This window comes from Stylophora pistillata, chromosome 11 (assembly GCF_964205215.1).
Source record: "Stylophora pistillata chromosome 11, jaStyPist1.2, whole genome shotgun sequence".
NCBI classification, from domain to species: Eukaryota; Metazoa; Cnidaria; class Anthozoa; order Scleractinia; family Pocilloporidae; genus Stylophora; species Stylophora pistillata.
In genome coordinates, this window is record NC_142529.1 from 15,346,482 (window position 1) to 15,374,358 (window position 27,877).

A 27,877-nucleotide genomic window follows, 5' to 3' on the forward strand; every position below is an offset into this window, starting at 1 on the left:
ATTGGTCGAAATGTTTATACATATTTAATAAGCGACTGGGAAGACTTAGATGATCATTTGACACGGCTTTAACCCACTGATCTAAATTTAGATTATATGGGTGTTAGCCATTTAGATTGTGTAAGTAGGGTGGAGGTGTAGGTATTTCTTCTGCAAGGAATAAAACGATCAGTTAGTGTGGATAATTATCACTTTACAGTACCTATTAGATTATCACAGTTGTTTTAATAATAATGATAACGATAATAACGACTTCCACGGTGACAAAGGATGCTCCTTTTATTGAAGGTGTACTCAGAAACGAAACGAAGACGGCCATGCAGCTACAAACCTATCTACAAACCAAATCTATGAATTTATCTCCTAAAAATCCGTCAAAAAGAATTCCAACAAACATAAAATGAATATAGCTTGATGCAAGTTTTTCCAGGTGTTCTATTGTTAGCTCTGTACGACTTTCTGATTGTTTGCAGTCGACTGCGCCGCACTTAAGGTGCCCCCTGGTAATTTTATTTTATTTTAAGGCTCAGTCAGCCCCTTTAATGTTTACTTACCAATCGCTAACAGCTACGTCGAACAGTTCTAGTTAACAGACTTTTAACACTATCGGCCGATTTAAAGAAAATGTGTTTACCATCCAAGGTCAAAATAACTATTCTAAACACACTGAAAGATAAAGCAATTTGACAAGGACAGCTTACCACATGTAGCTTTCACGATGTCGTCCAAATGTCCGGGGAGGTCATCAAAATTAGGATACAGAAGGACTTTTCCCCTCTTGCCAGCAATCTTGAACATTGTTCCTTTTTCTTTACGTACGTTTCTACCGACTCCGACAACAATTATGCTCACACCTTTTCTCTGTTGAAAGACAGTGATTCTGATTTTAACAAGGTTATGAGCTGCAACAGTCACTCTAATATCAGCTTAACGCACGTGTTCAAATTTTGGAACGTTCTGAAGTTTTTGCGATACTTCTTCGAAAATCGAATTTGGAAGAGTGAATTCAAAGTTTCTCTGGTATAATCTTTTTCGTGCCAATTTCCATAAAACGATAAACGAAATATCATTCACGTTGGTCTGTATTCATTGTTTGGTATGGTATTTTCCACAGCAAAGCGTATTTACGTTAATGTTGTTAGCTCCGCGAATGTGATCGAAAATTAAAAACAAACAAACAAAACTTGCCCTCAAACAAAACGAAGAGTGAAAACGGAATCCTTTTAGTTAAACTGGTCTGTTTGTTTTTTTTTTTTACCTCCAACACTTCAATGGAATCCTCAAACGGAATCTCAGGTCGTTTATCCCTCTTTGACTTATAAGGTTTCCCATCTGTAAACATGATTATGAAGTTCTTAGCATCTGGCCTGTCTCCTCCTTGTTTGGTAAACAACTCTCTGGCGGCAAGATCCATGGCCAGGTCTGTTCGTGTTCCCCAGGCCTTAGGTCTCACGCTGACTGTCTTCTGAACAAAGTGCTTTAATTTGCCTTCTTCGTGGTATGACTCATCGTTGAAATTGCTTTCGATAATGTCTTCCTTTGCAAAGGTTATTAGAGCAAAATGATTTCCTGAGGGGGAAACACCTTTCTTTTCCACCAGCTCATCGATGAGTTTTTTCTTATCACTGCGTTGCCTGGAGTTCATACTTCGCGATACGTCAGCCAGAATTGCGATATCCAGTATTTGATCTTGACAGCCACCTACTGGTAGTAACATTATTAATTATTAATTATTAATTATTATCCTTTTGTGAGTCGACGTGCAAACAAAGTTACGCAGCCTGAGGAAAAACTTTGTGTCTGGCATGTTGCGCATGGTTACAGCACAGATTAAAGTTGGCCTTTAAGATAGCGCACGACATAATTGTACTGAGCTGATACACTCTTAGATATCTGTTACGTATAACTGGGTCCGATATTCATGGGAAAAATGCAAAATAACAAACCTTCTGCCTGAGATAAATCTGGGGATGAAAAAGAAATGAAATACTATTCATTATAATACCCAAAAACAATATAAAATGAAATATTGATGCTGGTAGCGTCCTAAATGATGTGGTCCTAAGGATCTCGAGGGCAACTAAGACACAAGTCTTTTTTAGAACAACTAGAATCATAACAAAGATGTTAGAGCGCAGACAAAGCGTTAAAGGCTAGTTTGACCGGTGACCAACCCAAGGCAATGTGACATTGTGGAAACAACCCTACAGATCTTTTAAAAACCCGTATAGTTATGAATAGTGATGATGATGATAATATAGATAATGACCATGTATCAGTGACTGTCAATAACGTTTGATCGGTTTGTTTGATCTCCCCAATAAGATGTCGGTTGAAACAGTTATAATCTCTTATGATAACTCGAACCCTGCTAGCTCGAATCATATTCCTTTCCATTGGGAGTTTGAGTTAGCGGAGTCCCTTTGTAGATGATTCCTCTGTACAAAATTTACGCATAAAATGCTTCCTACCTGAAGACAGGGCCAAAGTTAAGATGATACAGACCCAAAAAGTTTCCATTGTCAACAATTGCTCGAATTTTGGAAGAAAATAGCAGTGAACATTAATTCATAGTGTGACATGTGCATGCTTTAATTTATGATTAGATTCCATGCATGATGAACAAAATTACTATTGCAAATATCACCCACATTAGGGAGCCCTCGGCCCCTTCATCAAAATTGATTCTGCTACATCAAAACGATGGTCACTTTGTTTGTTGGCTTTTTCAGACACAACTCACCAGGTGTGATATTCGCCAGAATGAAAAGCTTTGTTGAGTGACTTAGAATATGATTATATCTGTGACGGGTCGCGAAAATGTTGGGAACGCTTTTGAAGGTTTACTAAATGTTCTTCGCGGAGTGTGTGTATCACGGCTCGGTGATTTTCCCACAAATTGAAATCTCCTCTCCGGTCGTCGATCACAGAGAAATGAAAGAGTACCCAAGGGAGTTTTTGCATTTTTATAGGGCAGCATTTCTGGGTGGTTCTACATGGCCCCATTATCCTTTAGCTCCAATTCCTTGTTGGATCAATACTATCACACTCTTCCGTTTGCTTGCTCAAAAATACACATAGTTTCAAGAAACTGGATGATCAATCGTTTCTCAGCAAATTTTGATCACGATTCGTTTTGATGCGAGGCTAACATAACAACGAGACAGCTTCTTACAAACACCCTTCTATCTAGCTTAAATGCCTTAGACCTCCTTGTAAATGAGAATGTTGACCATGTTCCTTACACGTATCATTGAAAGATAATCAGTACGAAGATTACGTTTTTTGTGCAGTTTTCAATAAATATGACCATCCAGGTTTTTAGATCGAAGATGAGATTATATTTACGCCTTTTTATCAACTTTAATTTACGCTGGTTAAGGACTTAGCATTAAACCAGTTATCTGAAAGCTGTTTCCATCTCATCATAGTAAAATCAAACTTTTCTAACCCTTGTTACATCGTAGAGCACACTGCACCATGAAGTAGATGTTTTACCCTTAAATTAAAAGTCACGTAACAAGGACAATTTTCGACAGCACCCACCAACAGTTACGTCCATATGCTTATGTACTTGCAATTGTTTGTTGGGCTGGAACACTATTTCTCGGATAATGGAAACTTCAAAGAGGTACTAGTACAAAAGAATGAAAGCAAACGCCCTTTTGAAATCTTTTTTCGACCGACCCCAGATGAAACGGACAATTTAGCTCAGTTTCGGGAATTTGACGGATTTAAATTTATGCAAAATACCCGACTGAAGAAGTGAACTTCTAAAGAGCTATTGGTGTCAAGTTTCTTTTAAGAACTTCCGTCCACAGAATGGAATAGATCTCCCTTTTGGATAAAATTAGTATTCTCAGACTGAAGACAACAAAAAAGGACTCCGTAACTGGCTGGGCGTAAGCAAAACTGAAGAACTGCTTGATTGTTTCCTCAATTGAACTTCCGTTTATCGACGGTAACGTGCGGTAAAACATCGTTCTCGACTTTTTTATGCCGACTGAAGCGAAAAGGCAAAGTTGATATTTTGGAATTAGTCCGGAACAAACTATTGGTGAAAGAGCATGAGACTTACCTTTCAAGGTGGAATAAACTGATTTCGACTTCAAGCAAATGACGGTAAAAATGAGTTCCCACAACAATCTTTTCAGATGTGTCTCCTGCGTATGTAAAATTAAATTTTTATTATCTATTCCTATTGTTCGCAACATGACAGGCTGCGCCATGATCATGACATCCCCTCAGAACTCGACAAACTCGCAGTCGGGGTCGATAACGGTTCGGTGATTTTCTAAGAAGTCTCCCTGAGGGTACTTGATTACCAAACAAAAAAACAGCTCAGTTAATTAACTCGGGAGACTATTAAGAGAAGTGTTTATCCCTCAAGAAATTTGAAAAATAACAAGAGAGCACTCCCCTATTTGCAACATTAGGTAGGAAGGGTGGCAACGGTGATCACTGTCAAAATTAGTCATTGTATCATGCTGTTTAACGTAATGTTTCAGACTTGTAAATTGACACTATGCTCTTTGTCTTCTCCATCCAACGATTCTCTTATGTGTTTTGTCAGCTATCGTGCACATCAACAGTAAAGTCATCCACAATTGAGTTGCACATCTAGCTATTGTTCTTATTATATTGGGAGAATTCGTACCATGCTTGCGTCGAATCCTACATGGCACTCATTGGACAAAAATTGAACGTCCGATAGTTAGTAGAGGAGATTGCTCTCTCTATTAACTATGGTCTGAGGCTGGGAAATTGTTACTAAGCGGACAACATATATGCTCGGGGGATTTAATATAAGAATTTGTGAGTATTAGGGAGAGAAAGTCTAGTGATATTATGGGTTTCTTGAACTCAAATTTTAGTTTAGGGTTGCAAGTCCATAGTTAATAGAGGGAGCTAACAATGATTAGTCAGTGGAAGTCGTTTGCCATTTCTTCGTTAGCTGTTTGGGGATGGCTGTGACCGATGTATCTCTTCTTCTCTTTATAGTATTGTAAAGAAGCCACGAGAAGCTTTTGATGTGCGCGGTATATAAATATTATTATTATTATTATTATTCTACGGACTGACGAGGGTACTATTTTCCAACTGTCCACGAAAAATATAGCTTAAACACGAAACTGATCATTTATCCTAACTCTAGCAAATAAAGTATAAGATAAAATGTTATCGATGCAATCGTTAATATTAATGTTTAGTCATTTATCACCATGCATTTCTAGTTAAATTTTAATTTGTCAAGAAATAAATTGAAAGTTTCTTAACACAGCCCACTCATTGGAAATATTGAGAACTGTACTGTTTACTATTGAAAGAGACCTGCAGATCAAAATTAATCATGAGAGAAGTTCACTCACAGCTTGATTGCACATGACTAAAATATGACTGGTCTTTTAAATCAATCGCGAGTGTCGGTGTTCTTGTTATTAGCTTTTATTAAGAGCAGAAGATTCCCAAACTATGCTAAGAATGACAGTTCCTTCTGCCATACATTCTTATTCATTAATCAAAGCCCAGACTGATTACACAATGGGCCACCCTTGGCAATATTCCATGAAGGTTGATGTTGAATTTTTCACAATGCTTTCGCCTTCCACGTTATCCCTTAACATATCGGTTCGCTGAGTTCGCGACCCATGGACTGAAGCCTTTTCATCCGGGTTCTCATGATGTGTCAGTCTCTTGGTTGTCATAGAGCCTGAATGAATTTACATTGCAACCTAGTTTTTATATCATTATAGTAAGGATATACAGCTGAATCGTGTAACAATCCTTTGTTTTCTATCATGAAAAAAAAAAATGTTCTTTGAAGTTCAGGTGTCCTTTCAGAAGTGTTTCACCATACCACATAAGAAAACGACTGGTGGAAAGTCTTATACTCTCTAATCTAGATTATTGCAACGTTGTGTTTAGTCCTCTCCCAGAGTACCAGACCAAACGCCTTCAAAGAGTACAGAACACGTGTGCGGGTTTTGTGTTAACTAAATTTGCTGAACTCCAGGATGTTAGAAAGCTAGGTTGGCTCACAATCAAAGAGCGTTTAGAATTTAATATAGCTAAGCTAGTGCACAAGTCATTATACAATGAGGACTTTCCACTAAAACTCAAGCAACACGTCGTAAATAGATATAGTCTTAGGTCATTAGCTGCACCAAAATTAGAACTTGCCAACAAAATTGAGAAGAACACTCTACAAGATCAAGCTGCAGAAGCTTTTAATAAGCTTCCGGCGGAGCTAAGGAATTGCAGTGACCATGCACTTTTTTGTATAAATCTTAAGAGACATATACTGTCATGCAATGGATAATCTAGTATAGCTTTTATTATTCACTATTTTATCAATTTTGATTTATTGTAAGTATTATGCATATAGTTAGTTTTTATATTAGTAGCGAAGAGCCACTATGTGGAAGTATACTAATAAAGGTCATTATTATTATTATTATTATTATTATTATTATTATTGTTGTTGTCGTATCAGCGTTCATTTTAGCTGATGATCACGGGTGCGAATTGACCTATGGTTCGGGTAAGAACGACACAGGCTGGGTACGAATCGTCTGACTACGAAACGTCCGCGGGTATGAAACGACTGAATACCACATTTTGTCTTACCATCTTATTGTAAAACTTAGCCCCACCACTAATATTAACAAAACTCCACAGTCGTTAAGGTTTGCTGTGGAAGTTTTATCGCCGCAGGATTTTCAAGTCTTTTCAACAAGATAAAAAAGCAGACGTTGACTAAAAATAAGTTCAACTATTGTTTGTTCCATCACATAAATAAATGTGAGACTAGAAAGAAATTATTAGCCAGGAGTGGGGAAGAAGGTGAGGAGGGGGGGGGGGGGTTTGAGCAAGCACCCGGGGTACACAGTTGGAGCTCCCTTTCGCAAGTAACACTCTCTCCAGGTTTCGCTCATTACATTTCAACAAGAAAGCGAGGAGCTTGCTAGTCACACAAAAAAATATAAAGAGCTGCAAAAGAAAAATCGATCTTGAATTTTCTTTTCTGAAAGGTGGAAATTTTCAGTATGATTAGATATCATTTATTAAGTTCAAAATTTCCGCTTAACTTTGACCAAAAACAACCCAGGTGGGTCTATTGTTTGACTTCGGAACGTCATCTGTGAGGAAAGCCCGGCAGGGATATGTGTATCTGGAGTGGCTTACTAGTAATACAACACTGTGAAAAATGCCATAAGATATGCCTCTTTTATTGCAGATATTCTGTAGAGTGTTTTACATTATTTTAAAAAAAAAAACAGCTGAGTGCGTTTCCATAAAGTACAGAAAAAAACGCTCATCCTTGCTCTAATAGAATTTCCATTTTCACATAAGCGGTCTATGAAATCATAACAAAGGTGTTCCCATCTGCCATTACCCCTCTAAATAGCGCTTTTTGTTTCTTGTACAAGTCGAAAACTATAGGAAAAGAATGAGTTTGATTTAACCAACACTCTATTGAGACGGTTCTCTCCGTTTATGATGAAGCTTTTTAACTTTAACAGTAAAACGGTTATGGTAAATACGTCAATAACAATACACTTGATTGTTTTCCGATACCAACGAAACTAAATTTAATCAATTTTTACGACTCATGCAATACTACCTTGCAAGATATGTCACCGAATAATGATCTTGTCGATAAATGACACTTAACTGAAAGGTAAATATATTAGTTGTAGTTTATGCTCCATGACTAAATCAATGCTGAACTACTAAACATCTTGACAAGTATTTATCACCAGCAGGGAATACTTCATTAGAATCATTGCTGACGAATCTTCGTATTGTTTCACATATAGCAAGAGTAAATAGTTTGCCTAATACAGAAATCTAAATGAACGAGCTGTTTTCTAATTTCTCGTTGGTTTTTTTAATCCTGTCTCAATCAGCTGGATCTAAATTGAGTTGTTTATCAATTGACTTGAAAGTTCGTCCTTAAGGACACTGCCTTGGTTCATTCTAACGCAAGAAGACCCTTAAATTATCACCTTCATCATCAATAGACATTTTCTAATACTTGATGTACTACAAAGCGATTGCACCCTAGCGGCCAGGTTCCCAAGCAGTATTTAAAATGGCAGTGTCTAACGACGGTCGCTGGCCCATTTTCCTAATCTCTTTGCCGCGGCGTTCGTTGTAGCTCGTGCTGTTGGTTCGGCATCTTCGTTTTCGAGATCTTCAACCCTGGAGTATTTCGTCGTGTCATAGGATCCCATGTCGAGCAGGTGCAGATATGTCTAAAGGTGAAAGCAATAAAAGAGGGTTATTCATGAGCGTCACAATGTTCTCTAACGTCAAGTCAAGTAGAAAATGAATATGACCACTTCAAAGTAGAGCAAGGACCCTCGATTTCAAGACACAGAGGGTTGGGCAGAGAAGGTAAGTAGACGAAATGGCGGGAGGGATGGGTTTGATGAGTTTGTTGGCACGAGAAATCTTAGCGTGTTTTATGTTTAAGAGCGTTTATCTGTCAAAACTTAAATAACATTGATAAGCTATGACAAATAGTAAGAAACGTAACTACTAGTAGGAAGCCTCAAAAAACCAAGCAGCCCCAATACAAGTTAAGTGAAACCAATACAATCCCGAATCACTTCAGTTAATCTGTTGAAATCAGTGATCCAGGGAGGGTTAAATCATCACTGAGCCCTACGTGAAAGACGTGTTAAAATCATGCTACAAACCTCTTCACGAAGGTAGGTATCCATTCTTTTGCGAAGGTTCTCAAAGGGAGGTCGAAAGTCGGGGTTAAAATTCCAGCATCTTTTCATCATAGCATACCTAGAATTAAGGAATGAAGGTCAATACTGGACTGTGTTTTAATAATTAAGTGATAACTATCAACCCAGAAATCTTGAAGCCTTCGCCATATGATGGTTAAATGTTAAGAAATGTCTGGCTATAACAGCAGAAAATTGATATTTTCAAAAATTTTCAAAGTGAAAAGACACTCTTAACAAAACAAACTGATCACTGCTAACTTTCTTCATTTAACAGAGTTAGCAACGAGAGGAGAAATCAGATTAGTCACAAGACAATGTTTTTCCGCGAAGGAGGGGGGGGGGGGGAATGGGGGATTTAAAATGAACCATGGTATTATAACTTGATAAAGTAAGACTCACAGTTTATCATCAACATGATCGGGCTTTGGAAGTTGGTAGCCACGTGTGACCTGTGCAACTACGTTGCCTTCTGACCATCCGTCATATGGAATTCCTCCTGTAAATGAATAGAAAATGTGCCTGTGATACTCTAGTATATTTTGTTGAAAAATATTGAGATTTAAAACAGAAAGAGATCCCATCCACTTCTAGTGCTTGATCAGAGCATTCGAAACATGGTGTTTCCTAACCTGATGCAATAGATGACCACTTTTCTATCAAGTAACTTGTAAGAAATGGAAGTTTTTGTCATTTCGAGTTGCACACAAAATACTACTCGCCTTGTGTGATAGTCAGAGCGAGGAAAAGTCTCGAAGCAACAGAGAATCAAACTTTGACAGTCTGTGCATCAGTCATCATTGGAGTCAACTTTGGCGAGACAAATCTATTTTTTAGAGCTCATCAAAGTAACGTTGGCCAGTTGAGTCTTGGAGGCATTGACACTGATTAACAAGTTCCACGAACGATTCTTACGTCATTTCCAGACATGGATGGCCCGTAGGTAAAAATATTTATTGAACATAGTTTGACTTACCAAGGGTTACTATCTCATACAGAACGATTCCGTAAGACCACCTGAAAAATATTTTAAAACAATGTTGCCAAGTGAATGCTGGATATTAGCCTATTAAGATAAAAACCAAAGAGATGAACTGCTCAATAAAGGACTATACATCACACATATGCATACACATCACTCGCGGTGGAAAGTCCAGCAAGGTTTCCTAACAAAACCTCTGGTGCAGTCCATTTGATTGGCAAACAGCCCTGCAACGACAAGTTAGTGCCATTATACCAGTTTGTTAGAAAAGACACGTCTGCTAACAATTGTAAACACTAAGATTTGTTTGGCACTTCAGGTGGGTGGTGCACTCTTTCCGAGACTTTAAAAAGTCAAAATTTAGCAGTCGTCATAAATTTAAAACAGGAAAGTCAACAAACTCAGTTTTATCCTGTAGCATAGCAAAACGTGGAACTATCTTGGTAATTAAGGCGAGTATTAGAGTAGAGTTAGTGTTAATCCTAAGAATATGTTTCCAAGTGGCACTGTAAAAATGGTAAGACAAAGAAGATCTACCTTTTTGGCATTTCCATGACCATATTTGAAGTTTTGATATGCCATGCCAAAGTCGGTCAATTTGCACACATAGTTGTTATCAAGGAGGACGTTTCGAGCTGCCAGGTCACGATGGATTACCTAACAAAAGACAAAGATCCAAAATGTAAACCAAAGGGAAGATTATGCAGATGTTTGCATGGTTTTACAGTAAACTTCAACCGACAGAAAAAATTACAATCATACAAACTCAACTAATTATTACAAAACGTGTAATAGGAGCGACTCAAATAGACAATACTAACAGTAATTATCCTCAATAACTTACTTAAGCCCTCTACAAACTACAGTGTAGACCTTATCTCACCACTACCTCAATTTCACGGTTTTAATTCTCCTAAATTCTTTAAGGTAAACAGTCTTCCACAGCAGGTCTGTCTATCTTGATATAGTGTTCAGACAGGCGGTCTTTTCCGACAACAGCAACAACTCCTACTACACGACTAAGTCCTTATATACATTTAAAAAGTATTCCGGTACATTCAAGAAGCTTACAATATAAATATTTCGGTAGTATTACATCGTAACAACAAAACCTAACTGAATATTCCAGAGGGTTCAACAGAAAGTTCATGCAAGCAAGTCAGCATAACTAGAATTCCAGAAAATTCTTGATTCTTATCCATGACAATGGGCTGTAAGAACTATTGTTCCTTGGGTTTTCATTAAAGACTAAACAAATACCAAAATCACTGTGACATCAGATGACCCATTGACAATATCAAAAGAACCCTTGGCCTGAAGAAACATTCAGAATATCAAACCTGCATCCAAAAAGGTCATTTAATCTAGATTTATCGATATTCAAGACAATCAAAAGGTATAAAAATCTCTTACTCTTTATCTGAGGCAAAATTGAATGTTGAAATTTGTTTACTTACCCCCCTTGATCCAAGGAATACCATTCCAGTGGCGATTTGTTTGGCAAATAGCACAAGGTCATAGTTGTCCAAATCTTGAGCTCTTCCTTCTCCAAGATAATACCGATCCTTAATTCCGCGGCACTTCCTCATGTAACCAAGCAGGTCACCACATGGCAAGTATTCCATGATGAGGATCGGATGAACTTAAAATAACGCACAAAAGGAAAATAAATCCAACAACAACAACAACAAAAAACCAAAACAAACAAAAGTAACAATCTCATAATGTTAAAAAGTCAAAATGTAACTGCATATACTTAGAATAATGCCTTAAACTGAGTATGTACCTTGTCTAGTGACGCAGCCAATGAACTTCACTACGTTAGGCTGATTACTTTCACCGAGAATTTTTCCCAGCTCGATCTCTCTCATCAAACATTTCCTTCCTTCCTCCCCAGCAGTGGCTAAAACAAAAACGATCTACATTATAGCCAGGGAAAAAAACTTATTGACGAATTTTCTCGCGGTTAACGATAGAAAACTTTGGGTAAGAATTTAGACCTCACATTTTAGGAGGTCTCTGAAGCTCGGTTTGTGGCGCTCACACTCGTGAAAATGGAACTGGTTGGCGATGGAATCCTTTCTCGCGATTGAAGCACATGCTTGCCATATTCAAATGTTTTATTTCTACTGAAACTTTTACTGTCGTTATTAAAGGAGTTTAAATGAATCGCCCAGAGTGCCTCAGATAAACAATCACTGCAAGCGCCGAACAGGCCACCCCTTGGCTGTAAAGTACCTATCCAAGTAATTTGAGGAAAGATAGTTAACTGGATCTTACGTGTGAAGCATTTGGCAGCAACTGTGCGATTTCCAGGCCTCCCATTTGGAGAACTAAGAAGAGCTCTCCACACTGCTCCAAATGCCCCTCGCCCAATGACGTCTTGAAGCAGGACACGTTTCACTTCAATCTCCCATTCATCCACTTCTACATTCAACAGTTCCATCTCAACTGCCTCCCCTTGATTAGGACTAAATATTATGAAAATCAGTTTCTATTATAAATCAAAGTATAAGTAATCGAGAAAAAAAATAGGAAAGGTTTTGCGTGTCTAAATTATTTGACCTATTTCTTCAATTTATGGAATAAAAATCACTGACACTGGTAAAACAACTTTTTCTTGTGCAGAAAAACTAAGATTGTAGAATAACTCGTAAATGCAGACAAGTTAAGAGCCACTGACCATAAATATCGAGAATCCGCAGACAGTTGCAAAATTTCGTAATTCACTCTATTTTTCTTAAAGGACCTTTTAATGAACCTTTGTCGAAAATATTAAAAAGTTCTATCGCGTTATTTTTCTCAATGAATTTGGCCTATATTTTACCTCTCCGAAAAGGACGCGAAGTATTTTATTTCAAAGGGTCACTATTCAGACTTCAACGTGACAACTTACTAAGAGATTTATATTTTCAAAGAGATAAAAGGATCATCAACTCGCACACAAAATTTGAAAGCGGGATTGCATCGAGTTGTGGTGCACGAAGAAGCTAAAGTTGCTTACTCTTTCATTCCTTTACGGGGTGGGGGGGGGGGGAGGGAAACGGCCATCTACGCGTATTTTGAACTTTTGGATTTTTTGGAGGAAGAAAAGTGCGATAGAACTTTTTGATAAAAGTTTTCAACAAGGTTCATCAAAAGTCTTTTAGGAAAAATATAATGAATTACGAAATTTTGCAACTGTCGGCGGATTCACGATATTTATGGCCAGTGGCTCTAAACATTCAAAATGGAATGGTTGAAATGACATTAAGACCCCAGCAACTTCAATGTCTTTTTCTATCAAATACATTCCAATTTACCGAGTACATAAAAGGTAAACTAATTAACTCACAGAGCCATAGCAGCAGCTGTAGTTTCAAATGATAAATGAAGAAAGAAACAAAGGAAAAAATTCTGCTTAACTTGAGTATTTCAATAAAAATGTTATGTACTTAGGTGGTGAAGGGAATTTCAAAAAAGTAGTAAAAAGAGGAATATCAAAAATGTCACAACCTATAACAACGATAATGATAGTTAAAATATTGTTAATAACAATAACATTAACAATTTATTATTAATAAAGTCAGTGGTTTACTCAGAATTCTTTGTGCCAAGAAGTTCGACGGTTTAAATCTAAATCTAAATCTAAATATTGTTATGTCGGCAAAATCGTTTAAGACATCACGCCAACTCTATGGTAGATTATAAATCAATAACAGTAAAAACATGCCAATAGTACCCAGAACGTTTTTCATTTTTTCAGCAAACCGAGACGATATTAATACCTACCAAGTAGCAAAATTGAAGAGGACAATTGGAATATGGGGTGAAGTAAAAGTAAGCATAAACTAGTCCAATATTTGCTTCTGACACAACTTTTCTCTATAAAAGGTGCCAAGGATAAGATATGAAGAATGAGTCTTACCTGTCCTTCGACGCTTCCAAATATACCAGCATACGAGCAAAATAGCAATGACAGCAGCCATTGATCCAACAATATAATACCACATCAGAGATGGACTCCTCTTCACAGCTGTTGGAATACGTTTAATACATGGCCATTTACCAAATGACAAAGCTAGCACACGTGATCATGACAATGGAAAGGTTTTTACCCAGCATTACCCATCCTCCCTGGAATCTATCTTTCGCTAGAGTTTCCCTGGCACATTAAAAATGGTTACTATTTCATGGAAGAAATTCCAAGGAAGGTTAATAAAAACTATGTTGTAGAAGATATAACCAAATAACCATAAAGTGAAGTCTGTTTACAAGCAAAGTGGCCCATCAGGCCAGTGCTTAACTCCGGTTTTTGTAGCATAAGAAACCAGGAGTATTTCCATTCCCCCTCTAGTCAATCGCAAGGTCAACCCCCCCCCCCCCTTAATAGTAGAGAAATAACCTGCCTTTTTGTTAATTGGATGAAGAACAATTCTCATTGCCGAGTACGAAACAAATAATCATGATGATATTTCAACAAATTATACCGGTATCTTAAAGGAGGGTTCTACTGCATTAAAAAGTCCAGAGACCCAAATTTTCATTCGAGACTCATACTTACCACAAAAAACAACAACAACAACAACAACAGCAATGGAAAAAAAAGTAGCCAATAGCATGTTTAAAAGAACTCAAAACTTTCAGGTAACACTCAACTTGAAATATTAATTGCTGTTAAATAATAGATTGTTTATAGGACACTACAATAATGCCAACTTACAGTTGACATTTATTGTCACAGTGGAGCGGGCCACATTTCCTAGTATGTTACGAGCTTCACAGGAATATTCACCAATGTCCTCCTCCACAACCTTTGCAATAAGCAGGTAGCTTTTTTTCTGACCCAATGGCCTAAAGATGTCGGCTGTCTTTTTTATTTGGTCTCCATCTTTTTTCCAAGTGATATTTACTGTTGCTTTGTTGACACTGCAAGTTAACCAAAGCTGATCACCTGAATTGAGGGTTAGATATGGATTTGGACTCAATTCCGCAGTTGGTTTTTCTGTGTTGAAAAAGAGAAAATGTACATGTGAACGAATCTCTCTTTTTTTTAGGAAAAAAAAAAACCTTACTCTCAGTATCTTAGTAAGGGAATTATCAAGGAAACGAAGAGATCCAAAAGCAACCCTCCAAACGGAATTTCCAAGACGCTTCAAAGTAACCCCAAAACCAGCCCTTTGTTTCTATTAATATTACCATGACATATTGCACCATTCAATGTTACAAATCGTTACAGTGATAAATATTTCTATCAGATTGATCACACAGAAAAAAAGTCATCTCGCTCACTTGGTTAATGGTATTTTCCCAGATACGTTACACCCAAGTTAGTATTTGACCTCTTTGACTCATATTTCTTGGAGAATTTCCAGGGGTATCAAGACTATCTCGAAACAATTATAATAAAAACCAGTCTCAACACACTGTCAGTAGTGTTTGGTCAACCTTCAGACTAGCTAACATTTACACCTCCTATTTTACACATTAGCAAAGGAGATAATATCAAAGAGGAAAGAATTGTAGACTATTATTGTTAAAATGGATCCATCACCATCATTACCCTGATAGCTATTAAGTTCCAATTACTATCGTCACCATTACTACATTAGTCCTCCAGAGTAGTAGAGAAATAACCTGCCTTTCGGCAAATTGGATGAAGAACAATTCCCACTGCCCAGTAGGAAACATATGATCATGATGATATTGCAACAAATTACACCAGTATCTTAAAGGAGGTTCTACTGCATTTAGAAGGCCAGAGACCTAAATTTTCATTCGAGACTCATACTTACCACAAAAAACAATACAATAACAACAATTTAAAAAAAAAAAGAAGAAAAAAAGAGCAGTTACTGCATGTTTAAAACAATGCAAACTTTCAGGTTTCATTTAAGTTGAATATAAATTGCTGTTAGATAAAAGATTGTTAATCCAGGATACTACAATAATGCCACCTTACGGGTTATTGTCACTGTGGAGCGAGCCACATTTCCAAGTCGGTTACGAGCTTCACAGGAATATTCACCAATGTCCTCCTCCACAAGCTTTGCAATATGCAGGTAACCTTTTTTCTCATCCAATTGCGTAAAGATGTGCGCTCTCTTCCTTATTTCGTCTCCATCTTTTTTCCAAGTGATATTTACTGTTGCTTTGTTGACAATGCAAGTTAACCTAAGCTGATCACCTGAAGTGAGGGTTGGATATGGATTTGGACTCAATTCCGCAGTTGGTTTTTCTGTGTTGAAAAAGAGAAAATGTACATGTGAACGAATCTCTCTTTTTTTAGGAAAAAAAAAAAACCTTACTCTCAGTATCTTAGTAAGGGAATTATCAAGGAAACGAAGAGATCCAAAAGCAACCCTCCAAACGGAATTTCCAAGACGCTTCAAAGTAACCCCAAAACCAGCCCTTTGTTTCTATTAATATTACCATGACATAATTATTGCACCATTCAATGTTACAAATCGTTACAGTGATAAATATTTCTATCAGATTGATCACACAGAAAAAAAGTCATCTCGCTCACTTGGTTAATGGTATTTTCCCAGATACGTTACACCCAAGTTAGTATTTGACCTCTTTGACTCATATTTCTTGGAGAATTTCCAGGGGTATCAAGACTATCTCGAAACAATTATAATAAAAACCAGTCTCAACACACTGTCAGTAGTGTTTGGTCAACCTTCAGACTAGCTAACATTTACACCTCCTATTTTACACATTAGCAAAGGAGATAATATCAAAGAGGAAAGAATTGTAGACTATTATTGTTAAAATGGATCCATCACCATCATTACCCTGATAGCTATTAAGTTCCAATTACTATCGTCACCATTACTACATTAGTCCTCCAGAGTAGTAGAGAAATAACCTGCCTTTCGGCAAATTGGATGAAGAACAATTCCCACTGCCCAGTAGGAAACATATGATCATGATGATATTGCAACAAATTACACCAGTATCTTAAAGGAGGTTCTACTGCATTTAGGAGGCCAGAGACCTAAATTTTCATTCGAGACTCATACTTACCACAAAAAACAATACAATAACAACAATTTAAAAAAAAAAAGAAGAAAAAAAGAGCAGTTACTGCATGTTTAAAACAATGCAAACTTTCAGGTTTCATTTAAGTTGAATATAAATTGCTGTTAGATAAAAGATTGTTAATCCAGGATACTACAATAATGCCACCTTACGGGTTATTGTCACTGTGGAGCGAGCCACATTTCCAAGTCGGTTACGAGCTTCACAGGAATATTCACCAATGTCCTCCTCCACAAGCTTTGCAATATGCAGGTAACCTTTTTTCTCATCCAATTGCGTAAAGATGTGCGCTCTCTTCCTTATTTCGTCTCCATCTTTTTTCCAAGTGATATTTACTGTTGCTTTGTTGACAATGCAAGTTAACCTAAGCTCATCACCTGAAGTGAAGGTTGGATATGGTTTTGGACTCAATTCCGCAGTTGGTTTTTCTGTGTTGAAAAAGAGTTATGTAATGTACATGTATATAAATCTTGATTTGCTTATGAAAAAAAAAACTTACTCGCAATACCTTAGTAAGGCAATTATCATGGACACGAAGCAATCCAAAAGCAGCCCTCCAAATAGAGTTTCCAAGATGCTTCTTGGCAACCCCAGACCCAGCCCTTTGTTGCTATTAATATTCTCATGAGATGTAATGCACCATTCAATTTTACAAATCGCTGCAGTGATAAAAATCTATTGGATTAAAATGATCAGAGTGACCACGACAAACTGTCAAAGTGATCATATAAAAAAGTAATCTCAAACAATTGGTTAATGGCGCCTGCGCAACAACTATGGTTCCCACAACTCATTACAGTATTTTTCCCAGATACCTTACACCCACGTTAGTATTTCAACTCTTTGACTAAATTTTCTTGGAGAATTTCCAGGGGGTATTAAGACTCCAGGGGTATCAAGACTCCATCTCAAAACAATTATTATAAGAATCAGTCTCAACACACTGTCAGTTATTTTTGGTCAACCTTCAGACCAGTCAACATTTACCCCTCATGTTTTACCTATTAGCAGGGAAGATAACATCAAAGAAGAAAGAATTGTATACTATTATTGTTAATATGATTATTATTCAACCTACCAAAAACTTGAAGTGTTGCGGAAGAACTTGTTGTATTTGCTTTGTTTTCTGCTATGCACTTGTACGTTCCTTCCATTTCCTTTGTTGTTTGTGGCGTTTCCAGGAATGATTCCACGAATAAGTCTCGATCAAAATTTTTTTTATTAATACCCGATTGGAGTTTACCGCTATTAAATGTCCACATTACTTTTGGTGTTGGAACACCTGAGGCACGGCAAGTAAAGCTGACAGGGTCTCCAACAATAACAGATTTGTTTACCGGAGACAATAAAATCCGAGGAGACACTGAAAATAAAAAGAAGACCATGATCTTCAACCAAGGTTCTTAAGATACAACCAAATAACCACAAGTAATTTGGCAGTAATTAGATGTAAGAGTAAATTTGGAGTCCCCTAACTACACATATTTACAGAAATTATTAAAAGAATCACCTCCACACAGTGAATGGGAATTAAGGTCAGGAGGATATTATGAATATTTCGAATGAGTAAGCTTCCCTCAACCCTGAACGATAGTATTAACATGAAAAGAGTAATTTAGTATATTATGTACATAATACTTGAAATATCATGAAGTGTGCAAATAAAAGTCAAATTTAAAAACAAATCAATAAACTTCGTTTGTAGAAATCCTATTTAAATATCTAGCTTAAACAAAAGCATGTTAAAAAATTACAGGTACTGACTGGTCAGACCACAGCACCGGGAGCTACGTTCCCTACTGTGCACTCTTTGTGAGAAGTTCTTGAGTTCTTTAGCATCCCCTTCCTAACCAGTACAGAGAAGATGAGGGAGACAGGGCCTACAGTCTATTGGCCTTATCCGTGAATACTAGAATGTCTAACTATTCACTAACATCATAGCACATTCAGCACATTCTCCTAGGTTATTTAAAGATCCTCAGTGGTGGTACGGTCTAAGATTGAACCCTCGACGTGACGCATGGCAGTTCAGGGCTCTACATCATAAGCTTACCGAGTGCAGTTTGTAAATATTAATAAAGTTATTTTGATTTACCAGTAACATCAATCCAGAAGTACAAGTTAGCTTTTCCAGCCAGATTTTCAGCAACACATTCATAGAAACCTTCATCATCAAAAGTCACGTGGTTAATAATTAACGTGTTGTTGTTGCCAAGAACTTCTCCATTTCTGGTCCAGTTAACAGATACTGGGGGACTGCCCTTTACAAAACAAGGTGTTGTAAATGTGGAGTTCAATGTAACTGAACGATTCTTGAGTCCAGAATTTAACTGTGGTGGAACTAGAAAGTAAAATTTTAACAGGTACATTGGTATCTCGAGCTTGGATGTAAACACTGCAAACAAATAACAAGTCAGCAACTTTAAGAATTTCGTTCTGCAGGTGCTATCAATATGTTACTTAGTTGACTCAAGATTAAAAAAAACTTTTGTCATATCCCCGCCATTTACCTGGGACAGGGCTATGGTCTAGCAGCACCTGGTGGCTTCTGGTGCCTTACTTTTGCTCTTGGGTGACTCAGGAATTTTAGTTTTTTCATAAAAAGCATATGCTAGGCACCCTGGATTTCACAGTTTCTGAGCACTGGGCTCTCTTCAATTTGTCTTAGAGCATAGCCTTGTGGGACATTTGACTTTCCATTTAAGTGAACAGGAGATACAAGTTTTAACTCATTGCCAGAGCAGGAAACATCCGAAATTTGTATTTGTATCTGTATTTACGAGTATTTATACAGGGTGGCCCAGTTTAGCAGATAGCTAGTTTAAATGGGGCCCTGTGAAACCCACCCATCTCACCCCAGGGGAGGACATCCATCACACAGTAATCTCGTGCATGGGAAATAATTATTATTATTCAGATCTGTCCAAGGTAGTGCTACTGCTTCTAAAAAGCCAGAGGACCCACAATGTAACTTCAGATTTACAATTCCTTAAAAAAGACAAGTAGCATGTCTGAAAAGAATACTAAAAAAGAGCAGACACCAAAAACGAATGACATTCAATGCTAGCTTACTTTTGACTATTATCATCATAGTGGAGTAGGCCAAAATGCCTAATTTGTTGCGAGCTTCACAGGAATAATTACCACTGTGATCATATAAAAAAGTAATCTCAAACAATTGGTTAATGGCGCCTGCGCAACAACTATGGTTCCCACAACTCATTACAGTATTTTTCCCAGATACCTTACACCCACGTTAGTATTTCAACTCTTTGACTAAATTTTCTTGGAGAATTTCCAGGGGGTATTAAGACTCCAGGGGTATCAAGACTCCATCTCAAAACAATTATTATAAGAATCAGTCTCAACACACTGTCAGTTATTTTTGGTCAACCTTCAGACCAGTCAACATTTACCCCTCATGTTTTACCTATTAGCAGGGAAGATAACATCAAAGAAGAAAGAATTATATACTATTATTGTTAATATGATTATTATTCAACCTACCAAAAACTTGAAGTGTTGCGGAAGAACTTGTTGTATTTGCTTTGTTTTCTGCTATGCACTTGTACGTTCCTTCCATTTCCTTTGTTGTTTGTGGCGTTTCCAGGAATGATTCCACGAATAAGTCTCGATCAAAATTTTTTTTATTAATACCCGATTGGAGTTTACCGCTATTAAATGTCCACATTACTTTTGGTGTTGGAACACCTGAGGCACGGCAAGTAAAGCTGACAGGGTCTCCAACAATAACAGATTTGTTTACCGGAGACAATAAAATCCGAGGAGACACTGAAAATAAAAAGAAGACCATGATCTTCAACCAAGGTTCTTAAGATACAACCAAATAACCACAAGTAATTTGGCAGTAATTAGATGTAAGAGTAAATTTGGAGTCCCCTAACTACACATATTTACAGAAATTATTAAAAGAATCACCACCACACAGTGAATGGGAATTAAGGTCAGGAGGATATTATGAATATTTCGAATGAGTAAGCTTCCCTCAACCCTGAACGATAGTATTAACATGAAAAGAGTAATTTAGCATATTATGTACATAATACTTGAAATATCATGAAGTGTGCAAATAAAAGTCAAATTTAAAAACAAATCAATAAACTTCGTTTGTAGAAATCCTATTTAAATATCTAGCTTAAACAAAAGCATGTTAAAAAATTACAGGTACTGACTGGTCAGACCACAGCACCGGGGGCTACGTTCCCTACTGTGCACTCTTTGTGAGAAGTTCTTGAGTTCTTTAGCATCCCCTTCCTAACCAGTACAGAGAAGATGAGGGAGACAGGGCCTACAGTCTATTGGCCTTATCCGTGAATACTAGAATGTCTAACTATTCACTAACATCATAGCACATTCAGCACATTCTCCTAGGTTATTTAAAGATCCTCAGTGGTGGTACGGTCTATGATTGAACCCTCGACGTGACGCATGGCAGTTCAGGGCTCTACATCATAAGCTTACCGAGTGCAGTTTGTAAATATTAATAAAGTTATTTTGATTTACCAGTAACATCAATCCAGAAGTACAAGTTAGCTTTTCCAGCCAGATTTTCAGCAACACATTCATAGAAACCTTTATCATCAAAAGTCACGTGGTTAATAATTAACGTGTTGTTGTTGCCAAGAACTTCTCCATTTCTGGTCCAGTTAACAGATACTGGGGGACTGCCCTTTACAAAACAAGGTGTTGTAAATGTGGAGTTCAATGTAACTGAACGATTCTTGAGTCCAGAATTTAACTGTGGTGGAACTAGAAAGTAAAATTTTAAAAAGAGACGATGAGATTATCTTCACAGGTACATTGGTATCTCGAGCTTGGATGTAAACACTGCAAACAAATAACAAGTCAGCAACTTTAAGAATTTCGTTCTGCAGGTGCTATCAATATGTTACTTAGTTGACTCAAGATTAAAAAAAACTTTTGTCATATCCACGCCATTTACCTGGGACAGGGCTATGGTCTAGCAGCACCTGGTGGCCCCTGGTGCCTTACTTTTGCTCTTGGGTGACTCAGGAATTTTAGTTTTTTCATAAAAAGCATATGCTAGGCACCCTGGATTTCACAGTTTCTGAGCACTGGGCTCTCTTCAATTTGTCTTAGGGCATAGCCTTGTGGGACATTTGACTTTCCATTTATGTGAAGAGGAGATACAAGTTTCAACTCATTGCCAGAGCAGGAAACATCCGAAATTTGTATTTGTATTTGTATTTACGAGTATTTATACAGGGTGGCCCAGTTTAGCAGATAGCTAGTTTAAATGGGGCCCTGTGAAACCCACCCATCTCACCCCAGGGGAGGACATCCATCACACAGTAATCTCGTGCGTGGGAAATTAATGTCTCCTACCCCAACCCTGCAGGAGACGGGACCTCCATTTATTTCTCCCTATCCAAGAAGAAGACTAGAATATCTAACCATTTCTTGATGTTTTAGTAAGGTAGCATATTCTTCTCAATTATTTTAAGACCTTGAGTGTTGGTCCGGCCGGGGCTCGAACCCTTGACCTCCCACACAGCAGTCCAGCGCTCTATCCATTGAGCTAACTGGGAGGCTGTATTTCAAATTAAAATGATGTTCTCATCTTCAAATTTTTTACCAGTTTGTTTCTCTTTTGTAACAGGATCCTTAGTGTTGTGTCGCTCACATGACCTGAAGAGGTAATGACACGGAGCGAGGAGCGAGGGATGTCGATTGAATTCGTTTGTTGTTAGTTATCTTATATGTGATTAAAGGGACGTAGTTACAGACAGAATACAACACTTAGGTTTGGCAAAAATATGCCCCAAAGTCTGAAAAAGGTTTTAAACAACTTTAACTTTGTGGTTATTCAAAATTCTCTTGATGGGCTCTGTAACACCCCAGATGTAAGGAATAACAGCAAAACCAGTCACTGGTTCCTTCTCATCACAAGTGTTACTAGTTGCAACTGGTTTCAGGCAGTTACGGAGAAATGTTTTGGTAGAGCCATTTGTATTTGAGTATATGGGACAGATCAAACGTCAGTTTGGTCTGAAAGAGCATCAGAAAGTGGTCTTCTTTTGCCTAAAAGAAAATTCAGCTTTGTTGGAGCATGTTTGAAAAGACTACTAAAAAAGAGCATGTATCATGAAAAACGAATGACATTAAAGGCAAATGATGGACAACACAATAATGTTAGCTTACGTTTGACAATTATCGTCACAGTGGAGTGGGCCAAAATGCCTGGTTTGTTGCGAGCTTCACAGGAATATTCACCACTGTCCTCCTCCACAACCATTGAAATACGCAGAGAACTTGTTGTCTCATTCAATGTTGTATCAATTACTGCCCTTGCTTTTATTGGGTCTCCATCTTTTTTCCAAGTGATATTTACTGTTGCCTTATTAACAATGCAATTCAATGTGAGCTCTTCACCTGGAGTGAGTATTGGATGTGGATTTGGCCTTATTTGAGAGGTGGGTTTTTCTGTGTTAAAAGAGACAACTTTTTGTTAAGTCTAAAAAAAAAACAACTTCACTCACAATATCTTAATTAGTAACATATTTATCATGGACACAAAATAATCCAAAAGCAACCCTCTGAATGGAAATTATAAGTTGTGAAACTTGGCTTCGAAAAAATATTTGTTTAAACTGTATATAGGGCCTCCAAAAAAAAAAAGTCATAAAGAGGTCACCCCAAACAGTTGGTGAATGGCACATGTGCAAAGAATAACCATTCCCCGAATCCATAATTGCACAGGATGCCTTAAACCCAAATATGTAGCTGCTTGCACTGGCTTTCTTGTCTTAGATGATTTCCAAAAGTATGACTGAGAATCAAATGCAAAACAATTATTACAAAAACCAGCCTTAACAGGTTCTCAGTTATTTTCTGTTCCACTTTTAGACTTAAGTCTCCATTTCTGAGTATAATATTTCATGCATCAACACAAGAGATAAACTTAAGAGAGGAAGGTGTCATAGATTATTGTTACAGTGGATCCATAATTGTTAATCATTCTTAAATTCATGATTAAACAATCATTATCATTTTCATTAAAGAACCTACCAAAAACTTGAAGTGTTACTGAAGAACTTATTTTATCTGCTTTGTTCTCTGCCGTGCACTTATATAGTCCTTCCATTTCCTTTGCTGTTTTTGGCATTTCCAGGAATGATTCCACAAATGAGTCTCCCTCAAAATTGGTTTGACTAATACCAAATGGAAGTTTACCACCAGCAAATGTCCAGGTCACTTTTGGTGTTGGAACACCTGAGGCATGGCAAGTAAAGTTGACAGGGTCTCCATCGATAACAGATTGTTTTACTGGAGACAATATAATCTGAGGAGAAACTACAAATAAAAAAAGAAGACCAATAATCTTCAACCAAGGTTATCAACTGAAGATACAATTGGACAACCAGTCCTGGTCATTTTGCAGTAGTTAAATGTGAGATCAGATTTTAGAATCCACTCATTACATGTATTAATTTTTATGGGATAAGAGACATTACCTTGAATTCATACTGTGCATGAGAATGGATAGAAGATATATCACATTTCTACTGTATAAGTTTCCCTACCCCCAAAAGATATGATTTACATGAGAATATTACTTGTTATCAACATAATTAAGGCGACTTTCCATTCCTTTTCTAGATATCAATATTGGTGAGGTAATCAAATCAAAGACAAATGAATAAATTGGGCTTGTGGAAATTCTATTTACAAATATTCAACACAAAAATAAAGCAAGCAGGTATTTAAGTTTCTTCACATTTGATAGTTAACCAGTTTCTTCCTGTCAAGCCAAATGCAGTTCCAGAAAGGTTGATAAACATTCAAAATGCTGAGGTTAATTGGAATTTGACTTACCAGTTACATCAATCCAGAAGGTGGTGTAATTTTTTCCAGCCACATTTTCAGCAGCACATTTATAGATACCTTCATCATCAAAAGTCACCCACTTAATGACTAATGTGTTGCTGTTACCAAGAGCTTCTCCATCCTTGGTCCAATTGACAGAAACTGGAGGATCACCCCTTACATAACAAGTTGATGTAAATGTGGAGTTCAGTGGAACTGAATGATTCTTGAGGTCAGGACTTAAACGTGGTGGAACTACAGAACGAAGTTAAAAATAAAATTAAGTTATGACAAAAATTACCTAACAATCTTCACAGACTTTTTGATTTGGTTATGACCCATTGCTCTAGCCCACGACTACCCAAATGGCAGCTGGGTAATATGACTCAGCTATAGGAAACTACATCTTGGAAACAAGGACCTAACTTCTCAGTTTATCAAATTGGTGGAAAATTTTTTTTTTGGAACCTGTGAAATGGCAAACCAGTAGATATTCCTCGCTCATGTATCAAGCTCCTGAAATTAATTACTAACCCCTAACAATTTGTCCTCAGAGTCGTTACACAAATGATTTTGCACAGCTATAATCAGCAGTACACACTTATCATTTCCATTCGGAATTTGAGATTTAAAAGTTTTATTTCCACAATAGTAATTTTTTATGGGATAATCTTCACAGGGAGTTACATTGCAAGTATTGTTACCCATGACAGACTCTTTGATCTAAATAAGATATGATATCTTCTCAGGGAGTTACAATGCAAATATTGTCATGGCAATATTGAACTTAACTTGAGAATAATGGGAATTAAGCCAAGAGAGTTTCCCAGCTCACAAATCAAGCTCCTCATGTTAATTATTACCCCTTCTCAAATGGTTAAGCTTTCTTAACCGTTTTCTTGACAATTCAAGAACACTTCTGGGTGGAGAGACAGGGACCATGCTTAAGTGAAGACTGTCACCTCAAGGATATTGCAGAATTATATATATTTCACGGTTAACCAGTACCACAAACACACTGTATGTACTATGTAGATTTGGAGTTTGAAATTTAAAAGTTAATTTAGGTTGACAAATGTGGACATGTTAACCGAATGGAGAGCAGTATGTATGAATGTATAGGTACTGTTGCCTCACTCAAGAAAACAACACAATGATACTTGCCACCCCTTGAACTCATGCAGAGATATTACTCCAGAATCCAACAGGCCACAGTCTATTCAATTAAATGATGGAAATGCAGTTTTAAACCTAAAAACTTACCTTTAACTGTAATATAAATCATTCGAGTGGAACTGCCTCCACTATTTTTTGCTTCACAGGTGTACAGTCCTGCGTCTTCCTTTTTTATATTATTGAGGGAGAGAGACCTGGTGTTTCCTTTCAATGTGTTATTCTTGAGCCAGGTTATCTGTGGCTGAGGCTGACCTTGAATGATTTTACAAGTCAAAGTCACATTGTCTCCTTCTCTGATGAGATTGCTTGCTTTTGAAACACTCACCTCTGGTCGAACTTTGAATAAACAAGTAAAAAAGTTCAAACAAATTGGCATGGTCATACACACATAACATAAGTCTCCTAGAAGCCAGTTATCTTTTGGGTTACCACTATCAATCTACAAAATGGACAATGCATTTTGACATGACTAATTTGAATAACCAGATGAAGTTAATTTTTCAGACAGCTAAAAACAATAAATGCATGGATTACATAAAATGACCTTGCAGGAATAATTATATACAATATATATATGGCATCATCAGGGATAAGAAAATATTCCTGATGATGCTGTTAATCGGGGAAAGCTCGGATTTTTAAAAACTTTTACTTTTTAAAAAAATATTCCGTGATCATGCCATTGACTGGCGAAAGCTCGGATTTTTAAACATTTTACTTTCTACAGCAGTATAAGGCTAATTATTCGATTAATTTGTATATATTTCAACATTGCTGCTGAAGGACAACAAGAACAGATTATTGACCTTACAGGATTGGATATTGGCAAAAATTAAAGACCTTACACACACACACAAAAAAGAACAATGCCAAAGATTGTTTTAAACCTCAATAAACTAAATGAAGAACCCATTTTATCAGCAGCATTTACATGTTGTAACTGCACTACTTTAGGGACTAAATTCTCAATTTTTAAGACAGGTAGAATGGTGTAATGATATAATTAACCAATTATAGTTTTAGATTTTGCCAATGCTTCACTCACCTATAACAGACACATGTATGTTCTTAGGTGTGCTGGTGACCCTATTTGGTCCTTTGTTCTGTTTCATGGTACAAATGTATGTTCCATTGTCTTCAGGTTGAACAGGATCAATGTGTAGACTGCCACTGGGAATTTGAGAAAATCTTCCCCCATTAAGCAATAAATTTCTTCCTTGTTTGCTCCAAGTTATCTGTGGAGGTGGTTTTCCTTCAGCATTACAGTTTATAATTCCAAATATGTCTGCAGTAAGGCTCTGCTCGCCTTGAGTGTTTTCAGTGAATCTTGCTGTTGGAATAAACAATGAGGACAACCACTTACCAAAATTGTAGCTGCATTGAAGAAATGTCGCCTAGTCTGTACTTTGTCTATATGCTGAATGCTGGTCACATTTACTGTTATTTTAACATACTCCAAAATTAAGGCCTTCTCAATAATTATGTTTAAAAGCATTTACCTACCATTAATATAAACTGTGTAATACTGAACATATTCCAATCTGTGGCATTCATATGTTCCTCCATCAGACAACTGCACATTTTTTATGACCAGCTCACCATCTTTCTTGGTCTTGACCCTCTCAGAAGGAGAAGTTATATTTTGCATCTTTTTACCATTAATAATCCACATTGCAAAACTGGTTTTGTTAAGTATTGAGCAGTGAAGATTTTCATTGCTACCAATATCAAAGAAAAGTTCCTTTTTACCCATTACTTGTTTGTTCTCTGAAAGAAATTTTTTCAAATACAACAATGATAAGTTCATTCTGTTTCAACTTTTTGGTGCTTAAGCTAGCTATAGATTGCAAAACTATTAGTGTGATATTCGGATATACAGTAATACAAACCCTCGATGTCCTTTGATTTGGATATTTTAATCAACACACTACTCACATGGCAGCCAACGAGTATCACAACAACAACTTTCCCTAGGCATCACGGGATGCCTACAAACACAACCTTTTCGTACTTCTGGTACAATACACTACATCCCTCCCTGTTTTTCCTTAATTTAGAGCGAAAACCCAAACATAAATAACACAACTCTTACAATGTCTTGCAT

General features: G+C 37.1%; 2 protein-coding genes across 6 annotated transcripts in view; both read right to left on the bottom strand.

Annotated features, from left to right (window-relative positions):
- Positions 1-61: 61 nt before the first annotated feature.
- Positions 62-2,643, bottom strand: LOC148720246 (matrilin-3-like). The gene is made up of 5 exons (XM_088739699.1): positions 2,472-2,643; positions 1,947-1,964; positions 1,259-1,701; positions 702-861; positions 62-150 (listed from the first exon to the last, which is right to left on the bottom strand). Exons 1-5 carry the CDS (start codon positions 2,518-2,520, stop codon positions 104-106), a joined length of 717 nt encoding a protein of 238 aa, XP_088595825.1. The 5' UTR covers positions 2,521-2,643; the 3' UTR covers positions 62-103.
- A 4,565-nt stretch (positions 2,644-7,208) lies between these two features.
- The window catches only part of LOC111319414 (hemicentin-1), a 41,567-nt gene continuing 20,898 nt past the window's right edge, over positions 7,209-27,877 (bottom strand). Inside the window, exons 9-32 of one of the 5 annotated variants that reach the window (XM_088739638.1) lie at positions 27,277-27,540; positions 26,819-27,103; positions 25,861-26,109; positions 24,607-24,852; positions 23,800-24,084; positions 22,933-23,214; positions 21,274-21,519; positions 20,257-20,541; positions 18,845-19,090; positions 17,828-18,112; positions 16,902-17,177; positions 15,665-15,940; positions 14,426-14,707; positions 13,631-13,738; positions 13,058-13,073; positions 12,004-12,194; positions 11,510-11,626; positions 11,181-11,365; positions 10,261-10,380; positions 9,874-9,950; positions 9,718-9,758; positions 9,144-9,240; positions 8,706-8,802; positions 7,209-8,258 (exon numbers count right to left, since the gene is read on the bottom strand). In XM_088739638.1, coding sequence (XP_088595764.1) covers positions 8,106-8,258; positions 8,706-8,802; positions 9,144-9,240; positions 9,718-9,758; positions 9,874-9,950; positions 10,261-10,380; positions 11,181-11,365; positions 11,510-11,626; positions 12,004-12,194; positions 13,058-13,073; positions 13,631-13,738; positions 14,426-14,707; positions 15,665-15,940; positions 16,902-17,177; positions 17,828-18,112; positions 18,845-19,090; positions 20,257-20,541; positions 21,274-21,519; positions 22,933-23,214; positions 23,800-24,084; positions 24,607-24,852; positions 25,861-26,109; positions 26,819-27,103; positions 27,277-27,540 — 4,709 coding nt within the window. In that variant the 3' untranslated portion in view covers positions 7,209-8,105. Of the gene's footprint in view, positions 8,259-8,705; positions 8,803-9,143; positions 9,241-9,717; positions 9,808-9,873; positions 9,951-10,260; positions 10,381-11,180; positions 11,366-11,509; positions 11,627-12,003; positions 12,195-13,057; positions 13,074-13,630; positions 13,739-14,425; positions 14,708-15,664; positions 15,941-16,901; positions 17,178-17,827; positions 18,113-18,844; positions 19,091-20,256; positions 20,542-21,273; positions 21,520-22,932; positions 23,215-23,799; positions 24,085-24,606; positions 24,853-25,860; positions 26,110-26,818; positions 27,104-27,276; positions 27,541-27,877 lie in introns of those variants that run through there. The other 4 variants (XM_088739639.1, XR_015993503.1, XR_015993502.1 and 1 more) reach the window with 4 other exon arrangements.